This window comes from Neoarius graeffei, chromosome 14 (assembly GCF_027579695.1).
Source record: "Neoarius graeffei isolate fNeoGra1 chromosome 14, fNeoGra1.pri, whole genome shotgun sequence".
NCBI lineage: Eukaryota > Metazoa > Chordata > Actinopteri > Siluriformes > Ariidae > Neoarius > Neoarius graeffei.
Genome location: NC_083582.1, coordinates 5,583,265 through 5,596,016, shown reverse-complemented (window position 1 = coordinate 5,596,016; position 12,752 = coordinate 5,583,265). Strand labels below are relative to the sequence as shown.

The following is a 12,752-nucleotide window of genomic DNA, read 5'->3' as shown; positions in this document are numbered from 1 at the left end:
CCGTTACCACAAAGTTCAAAGCACAGAATAATCTTGAAATATCTTTGTATTCGGAAGCGTTACAATTTCTCTTCACTGGAATTAACACTACGTTCACACTGCAAGGCTTAATGCTCAATTCCGATTTTTTTTGTGAGGTCGTTCACATTAACAAATATACGCGACTTGTATGTGATCCTCAGTATGAACGAAAAGCAACCTAAAAGTGTTCCGCATGCGCATTGCAGGATACGACGACGTCACACGCAGTGAGCATGGCCAGTGTTTACGGAAGTAACCTAAAGTTTCCTGTGTATGACAGTAGCCAGCATGGAGTACCTGGCGATGACGCAGTTGTTGTTGCGACGGAGCCAGAACATGCACAATAGCCTGATGTTAAGGAGGAGGTTGAGAAGGAAGAGGGCAAGGGTTTTGGCTCAGGCGTTCTGCGGGGTAGTGACTGCAACCTCCGTTCAAAGGAACGTGTGAGTGCGGAGTCGCATTGATGTCATGCGCCATGTTGTTGTAACTTTTTTTGAGAGACCTGCCGCCTACTTCAGCGCAGAATAGTGACGTTTGTGGCTTGTTGATGACGTGCAAGTCGGATGAATGCGACCTGGCGGTTCAGACTGAAGTCGCATATGAAAAGATCGGATAGGAATTGGAATTAGGACCACATATCCAAACGGCCTGGGTCGGATTTGAAAAAATCGGATCTGTGTCGTTCATATTGTCAATAAAAGATCGGATACAGGTCACATATGGGTGAAAAAAAAAATCGGATTTGAGTCACTTCAGCCTGCAGTGTGAACGTAGTGTAATGCCCCGTTTCCACCAAAGCAGTTCCAGGGCTGGTTCGGGGCCAGTGCTTAGTTTGGAACCGAGTTTTCTGTTTCCACTGACAAAGAACTGGCTCTGGGGCCAGAAAAACCGGTTCCAGGCTAGCACCAACTCTCTGCTGGGCCAGAGGAAAGAACCGCTTATGTCAGCGGGGGGGCGGAGTTGTTAAGACCAACAACAATAACAAGACCGCGAAAGATCGCCATTTTTAATTGACGAGAAGCAGCAGCTGTACAAACACGAAGTCATCCATTATTATTATTATTATTATTATTGTTGCTGCTGCTGCTTCTTCCATGTTGTTTTTGCTTCGATATTCGCGCCAAGGTTTATGCAAACGTAGCGACGTAACTGACGTAAACAGCGACATAATGACGTATACAACGACGTAACTGACATATACAGCGACGTAATGATGTGGCTTCCCTTAGCACCGCGAGCTATGGAAAAGCAAACTGGTTCTCAGCTGGCTCGCAAGTTGAACGAGTTGTGAACCAGCACCAGCACTGAACCAGCCCTGGAACTGATTTGGTGAAAAAGGGGTATAAGTGGGCCAAATCAATTCCAGCATGACGATGGTGAGCTCCATGAAGACGTGGCATTGTGTTAAGGTTGGAGTGAAGAACCCGAGTGTCCTGAAGAGAACCCTGACTGAACTCAACCCCACTGAACGCATTTAGGATGAACTGGAAGCCAGCCATGCTTCAAAATCGAGTGGAAAGACTTCGCGGAAGATAAGAGTGGAGCTTATTATTATAACAGCAAACCCGGGGGGAATAAATCTGGAATGGGTTCTTCAACAACGACATATAAGCGTGATGCTTTGGTGCCTCCAAACTTTCACCTATACAGTGTATATACTTCAATAACACACGCCTGTGCTTCCCTGACTTTTACATAAAGACAGAACACTGAGCAGCGATTTTTTGCCCAGCGACGCGTTACACGATCGCATTCGCACCTTCCTACAGAACGATGTTCATTCACACTTTTATAGCCTCGTCAATCATGAAACATGCAGAAATACATATTAATAATGTCAGATCATGGACATGTTACTACTAACCGTGAACCTGTGACATCATAAGTTTCTCCTCACAAAGCCTCATACAGGTCTGACCAGGAGACACTTTACGTTATTTGTTCTTTCTTCAGCGTTCAGACACTAAAACACACACATTTCTGGAACAAAACAAAAGACGAGCCGAAGTTTCTTTTATACGGAGCGCCAGCGCTAATCTCCAGCCATGATCCGTGAACACAGGTGTTGTTTTAGCAGGCAGGTATGTGACTTGAGTGGTTTTGTGGTTTTGAAGGTTCCACAGAGCACAGCACAAAAAACACAACACACACACATGGATGAATGAGAATGTGAATGTGAGTAGGAGTAGCTGTCAGTGCTGCGTGAGTGATTGCAGTGCGTGATGCGACTCGTTACCTTTACAGATGAAGCACTTGATGTGGAAATGTTTGTTCTGCACCCGCAGCACCTCGCCTTTGCAGGCCTGGCCACAGTTCTGGCACAGGATTGGGCCGCTCTGGGCATGAGGCTTGGGCTGCTGCTGCTCCATGACACCGTGTACAGCCTGCTGCTGCTGAAACGCTGAAACACAGAGAGAGAGAGAGAGAGAGAGAGAGAGAGAGAGAGAGAGAGAGAGAGGTGTTAGTGTGTTACTTATTATAAACGAAGACTGCACCATCCTGAACAACACCCGTCCTCATGGTGAGACTCCGTCCCACGGCGCACTCTCTTATAAACCTGGAAATACTCATCATCAATTGCATGTGTACCAAGCCTGTGCACTCAGCACTCTCCTTTAAGGACACTGAATGCAAGGCAGGAAAAAAAAAAAGGCTTCACACTTTCCACCTCTGCTGCCGTAAGGCCCGGTCCCACAATACCGATAACTATAACTAAATAAAATCGGTCCCCTGCAGTTTATGTGGTCGGTGCTCACACCAGACTGATAACGATCCCTGTAGCCCAGGCCCGGGTTTATCCGTATCGCTGAAATTCCTTCTGGAGCCATTTTTCCAGGCCTGGACCTGATCCTATAAACCTCTTTACCAATCAGCTAATTGTTTACATGTGACATTGTCTGAGCACGTGTTATTTTTCCCCGGGCGTCTTTGTACATCCTTGTCGCATCATGAAGTCACGGAATACGGATTCACGGAAAATAAAAAAATACAAAATACAAAACACCGATCTTTTATTCACGGGTGTGAGATATTTTTCCGTGAAATCTCATCTCATTATCTGTAACCGCTTTGTCCTGTTCTAAGCAAGCTGGATCCTATCCCAGCTGACTACGGGCGAAAGGCGGGGTACACCCTGGACAAGTCGCAGGTCATCACAGGGCTGACACATAGACACAGACAACCATTCACACTCACATTCACACCTACGCTCAATTTAGAGTCACCAGTTAACCTAACCTGCATGTCTTTGGACTGTGGGGGAAACCGGAGCACCTGGAGGAAACCCACGCGGACACGGGGAGAACATGCAAACTCCGCACAGAAAGGCCCTCGCCGGCCACGGGGCTCGAACCAGGACTTTCTCGCTGTGAGGCGACAGCGCTAACCACTACACCACCGTGCCGCCCCTTTCCGTGAAATATCAATCGTAAATTAATAAACATATAAATGCAGGCAAGATATTTTAATGATGAACTTCGGCAGTCCAAACATTTAATTCAAGTTTTAGAATTCTTGTTTTTTTTTTATCAGAAATCTGTATCCAGTCTGTAATATACTGAAACATCCGTGACCGATCCGGAAATTATTAGCATCTGTATTAAAATCCATAATCACTCCGTATTTTGTATCTTTTTTTATTTATTATATTTCTGTAATCCGTGACCTATCTGTATTTTATCAACCACCGGAGTGTGTGCATGGGTTGTTTTGGAGTCCAAGCTGTACAGTACGACCCGGAATAATGTGCTACTACTTAGGAATAGTCATGGAAGCTTTTTCCAAGTTGCAGTGTTTATCTCCCTGAGTGTCAGGACCGAGTGATATTATAGTCGGGATTATAGTTGTGGTGTTTCTGCTCCAGAAATTCCGTAGCATGGCAGGACAGACTGAGGTCCTTCAGTGTGCTCGCATCCCAGGATTGTACATCCTTTGAAGCCACAGATCCCTCAGGTCATGCGTTGCATGGACTCCAAGTGTATTCCAAAGGATGTGCAGGATGGCGAACTGTGTGAAGGGCCACGTCCAGGTGGAAAGCCGCATCTCCGTTTTAAACTAAAGATGTGTCCAAGAGAGACATAAAGTGGGCGGGGCATCAATATGACCAATTGGGACAAACTCAGCAGACTCGCGTGAAGCTGCAGTCAGAAACGATACGCAGAAGGTAAAAAGACAGGAATGAGCAGCGCGCTGTGAAAAGAGCTCAGAGGAAAGTGAGCCATCATCATCATCATCTATCTGCAGCCCGTGTGAGAAACTGTCGTTCCAGAGTAGGACTTTTCAGCCACGCTAGGAAATCCTACACCATCATCTCCCGAGACAAATTATACATGATGACAAATTGTTATTTTTTTCCTTTTTTTTTAAAAATATCGTCGGATGGATAAGTGTTCAGAAAACTCCAGTCCTGGTTTTTGTGTTAACTCCATAACCATTAAACATGTTTAGAATGAAATATTCTTCTTGTCTTTAGGTCTTTTTCTTTTTTAAAGATATTTTTTGGGCTTTTTTCACCTTTATTGGATAGGACAGTGTAGAGACAGGACAGGAAATGAGCGGGAGAGAGAGACGGGGAGGGATCAGGAAATGACCTCAGGTTGGAATCGAACCCGGGTCCCCGGATTTATGGTATGGCGCCTTAGCCACGACGCCCCCTAGGTCTTTTTTCTTATCTGATTTTGGCATGAAAGCGTACTCGGGCCACTGTTATTATTAAAAATTTAAAAAATACAAGATTTTCGAAATAAAGTTGTAATATTTCAATACTGTGTATATTACAAGAAAAAAAATCACAATATTTTGAGAATAAGGCAACTGTGAGAAAGAAATCACAATATCTACAGAATAAGATCTTTGATGCTATGAGAAAAAATAAGTCACAATATTTCAAGAATAAAGTCGTAATCATTTGTGTAATATTTTACAAATAAATAAATAAAATACTTAAAGGTACGGAGTGCAAAGTTGAATTTTGGGTAAAATGTTCCATCTCTGTTGCTGTTTCGATGGAGATGTTTCGCTGCCACACACACACACACACACACACACACACACACACACACAGAGTATCCTGTGTGTAAATGTTTTGCTAAGATTAAATAAATAAATAAATATAAAAACCAGGGCTTTGAACCAGAATTTTTTTCCTATTGGTTCGTTCCGAACAGAAACGGAATTTTAACGTTTCCGGTTTTGGGTTCCACCATTAAATAGACGTTCCCGAACTGGTTAGAACAAAAAAAATTTCGTTCCCGGAACGGTTAATTACGTTCCCTGTCAGCTGTTTAACAAATGGCTATAAAATTATGTCTCTGTCTCATCCAGCTTAAGCCAAATGTAGGCTAATTCTATTACACCCTTCATTAAATAAGACAAGAAATAATTCAAAACAATTATTATTTCAAATGTTGGCGATTTGGATTCTCAGTATGTCTTCCCATCTACACAAACAGAAAAAGTGCCAAAAATGAAAGATAATTCGTTCAGTGTGTTACCAAAGGCTAGTCAGGCCCTATGCATCGATAGGCTAACAGAGGTTAACGTCATTTAATGTTCGCGAGCCTCTCATTAACGTGGACAAATATATTGATATCGTGTTTGAAATTGACGTTTTTGAATAACGATAGACTGCAATATTTACCTCTTATTTAAGATGTGGAGACGTGATAGTAGTCCACCCTCCCACTCTCTCCATTCAGTCAGCGAACGTCACACAGGAAGTGAACCCCAGCGGGTTCACAGCGGAATGACTTTTTTATTTGTAGGTTACGGAAACTTTGAGGAACGAAATAAAAAACGGTATTAACCGGTTACCATTATTTTTAATAAGCGTTTCTGTTCCGGAACATAAAAAATAATAAAGTTTCTGGTTTCGTTTCTGTTCCATGTGAAATAGAAAAAGTTCCCGGTTTTCGTTTTCATTCCTTGAACCGGTTCAAAGCCCTGATAAAAACCCAAGTGTCCCGCATTTTACGATTCTGGAGATTGTTGAAGCAAGCGAGCAACAATATCATATCATGCTACCACTATGGGGCGTGTTTCAACCAAGCTACTTTTAACCAAAGCAAGTCGGCGTGGGCAAACACGGCGAACACGGCGGACTCGGCTCTCCCTCCAGCGGAAAAGAAAAGGAAAGCCTTCCTAGTGAGAGCAACTGCAAGATAGAGCGAGGTTAGCAAGATGACATGTCATTTTTCTGGACAGATAACTAAATCATTCTAGCTAGCGCTTAGCTATCTTAGCATTAGAACCCATGGGCTCGACTCCATGGTAGTGAGTACGGAGTTACACACCTAATGTTTTGATCTTACAGAGAACGAAACGAGAACACAAAAGCAGGAACAGAGAAAAGATATAAATATTTGTCTTTTGTTTCACGGATCTATTCGCGAACGTCAACCACAAATTACACAAATCCCTGCGACTCAGAACTCTCCGAGGTCGATGCGGAGTCATGTTTTCTTGGTGGCGTCGCCATCTTGGTGTGACGCAGTTCCATAGTTATGCTAATTAGTTACAGCTCCTCGTTTCTGTCGGGCCGTACCGTTTATCTCAAGAGGGAGGAGAACGGTCCCAAAACAGAGAAACGCAACCCTCAGGACATCAAAATGATCACATCCCATTCATCCACATGATATTGTTCTCGCAAGACAAAGGAAAATGCCATGTACAAAAAAAAAAAATAATAATAATAATAATAAAATGTCAGATGGCATTGCAGTCAGTACCTTTAAGCTTCTGAAGCATCAGCAGATTATTCTTAGTATCAGAAATCTGACGTCAGCTGTGTAAGACAGTTTTCATGTAAAACAACTGCACCCCTGCAATCAGCATGGCATTCTGGGTAACACACACACACACACACACTCTCATAAAACAGCACCAGCTCCAGCCACTTTTATTGTGAGTGGAGCAAAAACCGGTTTGAGTCAGACACGCCAACGCCACACCACTGCGTTGTCCAACGTCCTGTACGAGCTCTGCCCCTCACGCCATTGTTTTCTGAGGATTAAAGCTCAGTCTGGCGCTCATTCACTGAGCACCAACTCACTCGTCACGCTCCTCGCTCAGACACAGGTCAGGACTTTCAGGTCTTTAATTAAATACGAGAGCTTTAAAGAGAATTCCACAAAACGTTTACGCAAGAGGACGAAGCTGGAAACGTCCCGGGGCAAATCTAAAAAACACTCACACCGCGTAACAAAGAAACACAAAACATTCTAAATATTCTGTTTCCTGTTAGACAGTCTGACTTATACGGAATTTCATTTATTTCATTTAAAAAATAAACAATGTATGCTTTTTCACGCTCAGGAAACGACCAATCTGTTGTTTCTATAGCAACAGCTCATTCGCAAGAGAGCTCATGTACAGCTGACGCTCCATATAAACTAATCAAAAACACGTGATTGTTGATCCTTTAGTGAAGGAGTCTCCAGTGTCAGTACTGGGGTAAAGCTGGAACTTTACTTTTCAGCACAGAGAAGTTTACGCTTTGTGGTTTTTCAGATCTCATATGAAGGCTCCAACACGTGGAACCACCTACAGTATATCACAGAATTGTTATATGCTGATGATGAGGCTATATTTGCCAACTCTGTAGAAGAACTAAGGAGTATCCTGGAAATATACGACTACACCTTTTCACGCTTTGGCTTGAAAATGTCATACAATAAAACAGAAACGATGGTTTTCAATACTGATGATGACATAAAAAGCCAGGAAAGCCTAATAACCATCAACAGTAACAAAATCAAGAATGTACGATCATTCAAATATCTGGGATATACAATTTCAAATGTAGACACAAATCCATCTTGTTTTCTATATGCTAGAATTGGAGTGGCTTACCAAAAATGGAATGAACTCAAACATATCTTAACTGACAACCGGATTAAGCTTCCAACTCGTGTGATGTTCCTTACGTCGTGTGCGAGATCTCGCCTCCTTTACAGTATTCAAGGGTGGTCACTAACGGAGAAAGAGCTCGACAAAATTGAAGTTATATGGCATGGGTTTCTTAGGAAAATGGTGAAAGGAGGGTTTGAACGTGTGAATGCACCAACGAAAGGTCAGAGTGTGGTGGGAGAGGCAGACTGGAGGTATAAATATTCAAACGAAGAACTTCAGAAGCGGACCAAAACTACACCGATCCGAAATTTCTGCCACTCCCAAAACATGAAATACCTTGGACATATATGCAGACCAGTGGCGGCTGCTGGTTTTTAAAACAGGGGAAGCCCATTTTATGCATTCATCGTAAAACCTATAGGCCGGATATCAAAGCATAGAAAGGTGTGCCCCATTAGCATAGTGAACTAGACAACCCCACCTAGTGGCAGAAAGTATTTTTGCTTGTACATTTCATGTTATAGTCTGGCTTGCCAGGCTAGTGCCTCATATCCTTAATCAAAAATATCAAACATCCAAAAATCACTGGCTATTCAACGAAGAGCCTTGAACATCATACCCTGATATGCAACACAGAGTCTTTAACACAACACCCAGCTGTGCAACACATCCTTGAACATCTTCTGCAACACAGTCTGGAAATTCATAACCAGGTAGGCTATGCAACACACAGAACCTTGAATATTATACCCAGGTATAACCTATAACACAGAGCCCACCATTCTCTTAACATTACTGAACAATATACACACTTCAGATTCATGAACATTATATGATGCACACTATTTATACGAGCACCTTCATCGATGGCATGTTCCACCCTGACCCTCCCCAGACAGCCAAGTCTTGCACATGAAGTGACATGCTCATTGCTCGTTTCATGCCTTTTGCAAGCCCTTTTGAAATTCACCAGGTCCCCAAACCCATCTTTTGACCAAACTAAATTTCCCTGAGAGGGCTTCATCAAAAGACATGGCCAACAGTACATTTTATTAGTCACAGGAGACCCAGTCAACCAGTTCACATTTTCATACCAAGACACCTGAAAAGACCCGTTATGACCTGCTGATTTTTGAATGAGATTAAGCTTGGGCTTTGGTCTGCCTTGCTCTTTAATTCTCACTTTCTCCTCATATGGCAGAGTGTCAAAACGTTTTGACAAAAGCATGTCCACGACGTTTGCCATTATAGCAGATAGATACCAGCTGTTAGCAGCTAGCACTGCAGATCCCAATAAGGCTCAAGCTAGCCTACAACCACGTTGATTGAACTACAAATGAAATAAACGAGTGAATTCGCGAATGATCAAACTGATAGAATGGACGAAAGTTAACGGAGCACAACGAGTAATATTTACATTTATTTACAGAGTAATGTACAGAGACATCAATGAGAAGAAACGTTTATATGAAAAGAAATTCGGACAGCACTTTGGCACACGACTACACTTTCTCGACATCCGCTAGGGACTGACTGATCATGCTTACCATGTTCCTCGCCGAAGTACAGCGACCGCCCTCCTCATGTCTTTCAAACACCACCTCCAATAATCCTTTATCAGCCCGGCTTCTTGGCCCTCCCATGTCCCGTTTACCCCCAGAGATACCCGGCTTCCCTGGAAGTGACGATTTTGTCGATTTTAACCAATAACAACTAGCCGAAATTGGCTGTTCAGAGCCGTCTCGTAGACTGCAACGGATACCAGCCTGCCAGTCCATAGAGCCCATTGAAATAAGAAAGGTTACAGCCTGGCAGCAAAGGTGATTCTCGTAGCGAACTGCAAGTTCGTCAGACATCACTCAAATAAGTTACAGGATGACATAGGGATAGTTATGAACGTAAATACAATCTTGGGCATATATTATGTTATGCAAGTTATTGTTTTAATGAGAATTCAACGTCGTGGACGCTGCAGTTTGGGGAGAGAATTTTAGGGGAAGTTCGGCTTCCCTTGTTGTCTCTGAGAAAATCGCCCCTGATGCAGACTCAGAAACGACACACTTCAAAAGCAAGTCCTATTCGACCTCAAAACTCCCAGAAAGATCTGGAGTAAAGCGGAAAAAGTTCTGGGAATGGACGAAAATCAGATCAAAAGAACGATGATGGATAAAGCGAAATTAATGTGACTGCTGGACATTCGATTCAATCCAGCAGAAGCGCCCCAAGACCCCTAATTGTGCGCCATGAGGGAAGAATGATGATGACGACTCAGACGCATTAAGGTGGCAAGAAACTCGTCCACTAATTACCTCTTGACGAGACACACATGTTAATTGAAAAGCATTCCAGGTGACGACCTCATGAAGCTGGTTAAGATAATGACAATAGTGTGTAAAGTGTCATCCGGGTTAATGCTGGATACGCTGAAGAATCTAAAATATTTGTTTCCGCATAATTCCATTATACAGCACTAACAGTGTTGGAATAAAAGGCTTTAAATATATTGATATATTTGTCTGGTATGCCATAACATTCGAGAGCAGCCCAGATGTCATCTCGGTTGACAGAGTCAAATGCTGCTTTAAAGTCGATGAAGTTGATGAAGAGAGGAAGGTTGAACTCTAAGGCTTGCTCGATGATGACTCGCAGAGAGAATAGCTGGTCTATGCACAACCTGTTCCTCCGAAACCCACTGATTTTGCCGCAGTAGGGATTCTATTCCGTCCAACAGCCTCAATACCACAATCACTTGGAAGCTAACCGAATGGTTCAAAGTTAAGTCAGGCACAGGACAAGGCGACATACAGGCCCCTCTGCCCTTCAACATTGTCCTCAACTGGGTTCTGGAGCATGCCCTGTCTGGGAGAACCTCCTCGCACGGATTTCTGCTTCAGAATCACCGCAGCTCTCGACAACCAGCAGTATACATCAGTGATCTCAACTATGCAGATGACAGTGCTGTCCTTGACAGCAGTATAGATGGTCTTCACGAAGCGACATCTAACATCTCTGACACTGGTAAAGAAGCTGGTTTAAAGATCAATGCCAAAAAGACCAGTCGCATGCTGATAGGCAAATTCCACAATCAACATCCCTTTCAGCAGGACGAAGTCCTTGACCTCACAGTGGATAACAAACCTCTGGAGCAGGTGAACCGTTTCAGATACCTTGGCTCTATTATCTCCAGTGACGGCTCCCTTGACAAGGAAATCAACCTTAGGATTGGCAAAGCGTCGGGCGCATTCAACTCTCTAAATAACATCTGGAGAAACCACAGGATTACCCTTACGACAAAGGTAAAGATCCTTGAGAGTGGTGCGCTCTCACTGCTGTTGTATGGCTCCCCCACTTGGGCTCTGAAAAACCGGCATGTACGTCGCCTTGAAAGCTTCCAGCATTCCTGTTTGCGGAGAATCCTCAAAGTACGTTGGCAAGATCACATCACTAATAGGGAACGTCGTGCTCGGACTGCCTGTTGTAAGCTTGGTACACTTATCCAGGTGAACAGATTGCGCTACTTCAGGCATGTTACTTGGATGGAAACTGCCCAACTCCCTAAATATCTACTGGGCTGGACTCCCTCCCATGGTCACCGCAGCATTGGTCGCCCACGTCTTAGCATTTTGCAAACTATTGCTGCTGACTTCAGGCAACTGTTCAGCGACTCATGCTGCTACGGACAGGAGTTCTTGGAGACGCCTCCTAAGTTCATTAAAACTAGATTGCGAGCAGGCAGACTAAACGTGAAGACCTTACCAAGTACAAGTAAGTCATATGACCCGTACGGACCCGTGCACGCACTTTTAATAAAACCACTGGGAAAAGTCACATGACTGGGCAGATAAGGATTTTTGAATCCGGTCCGGGAAAAGCCGTACACGGCCCTGGACCCGTTTCTCTCGCTTCCTTCTGCTGTTTTCATTTTGCTCCGAATTGTTACTTTGAAAAATGAGCCACACAATTGAACACAGTGAGAGTGAATTTTATTATCCAAGTGATTTATCAGACACAGACTGAATTGAACAAGCTGAAATTGTCGAAGAAAATTTAAGAAAAAGGTATTTTTAGCGAAGAAATTCACGCAAAGAAAACACGGTAAAAAAAAAAAAACCTAAGTACGACATGAACGTTTTCAAAAGATTTCTTGCTGAAGTTAAGGAGGACAGAGACGTAACAGTCGTCAGCTCGAAGGAGCTCGATAGGTTCTGTATACAAGTGAAGAAAAAAGGAAATTTAGACTCCGAACTTGACACTGTCCTCCTTTTCACGAAGTATTCAACACTACCTTGACAACAGTCAGATAAACATTCTGAAAGACAAAGACTTTAAAAAGTCCAGGGAAGTCCTGAAGTCATTTTCATTTCGAGAGAACACAAGCCTCAACACTAGGCATTAATTGCCCGAATGCTTCATTTGCCCGACCAAGACGTTCGAGCGGAAATATTTTAGTGAGTTAGCGACACCTATGGTCGGTTTCTTTAAGCACAAAAATGATTTTCGTGCAAGTACATTACAAAAAACAAGACGTATTAACCAGCATCCTTGCCTCCCCTGCGATCGCCGTTTTGTTTTTTCTTCCCAATTTGTAACGGCGATGCTGACTGGCTCGCTTCAGTGCTTTTCATCACTATGAGTGGTCTGAAGCCAAGTGGAGATGTCCAGCGTCTGTTGCTGTGGTCCAAAGAAAACTACAGCTAAAAAAAGCTCTATTACCAGATTATTTGGATAATCTTCATCAGAAAGAAGTGAAGGATAGATATGTGGAAATTAGAATTTATTAGCAGTTCTGATCCCGTACAAAATTCCTCAAAACGACCGGCGCGATGGTGCAGATTAGTGGCCTTGCGTTAGCATTAGCTACATGTTGGAATATACCTTCTTCT

The 12,752-nt window shown here is 43.3% G+C and overlaps 1 protein-coding gene across 11 annotated transcripts in view; it reads right to left on the bottom strand.

Moving 5' to 3' along the window:
• Positions 1–12,752, bottom strand: part of ablim2 (actin binding LIM protein family, member 2) — a 206,316-nt gene that overhangs the window by 118,988 nt on the left and 74,576 nt on the right. For 10 of the 11 annotated variants that reach the window (XR_009656406.1, XR_009656403.1, XR_009656407.1 and 7 more), the window contains exon 2: positions 2,258–2,422. Coding sequence is in view for 1 of the 11 variants with exons in the window: in XM_060939188.1 (XP_060795171.1) it covers positions 2,258–2,422 (165 nt within the window). In the remaining 10 variants the exon portion in view is untranslated. Of the gene's footprint in view, positions 1–1,885; positions 2,115–2,257; positions 2,423–12,752 lie in introns of those variants that run through there. The other variant, XR_009656408.1, reaches the window with a different exon arrangement.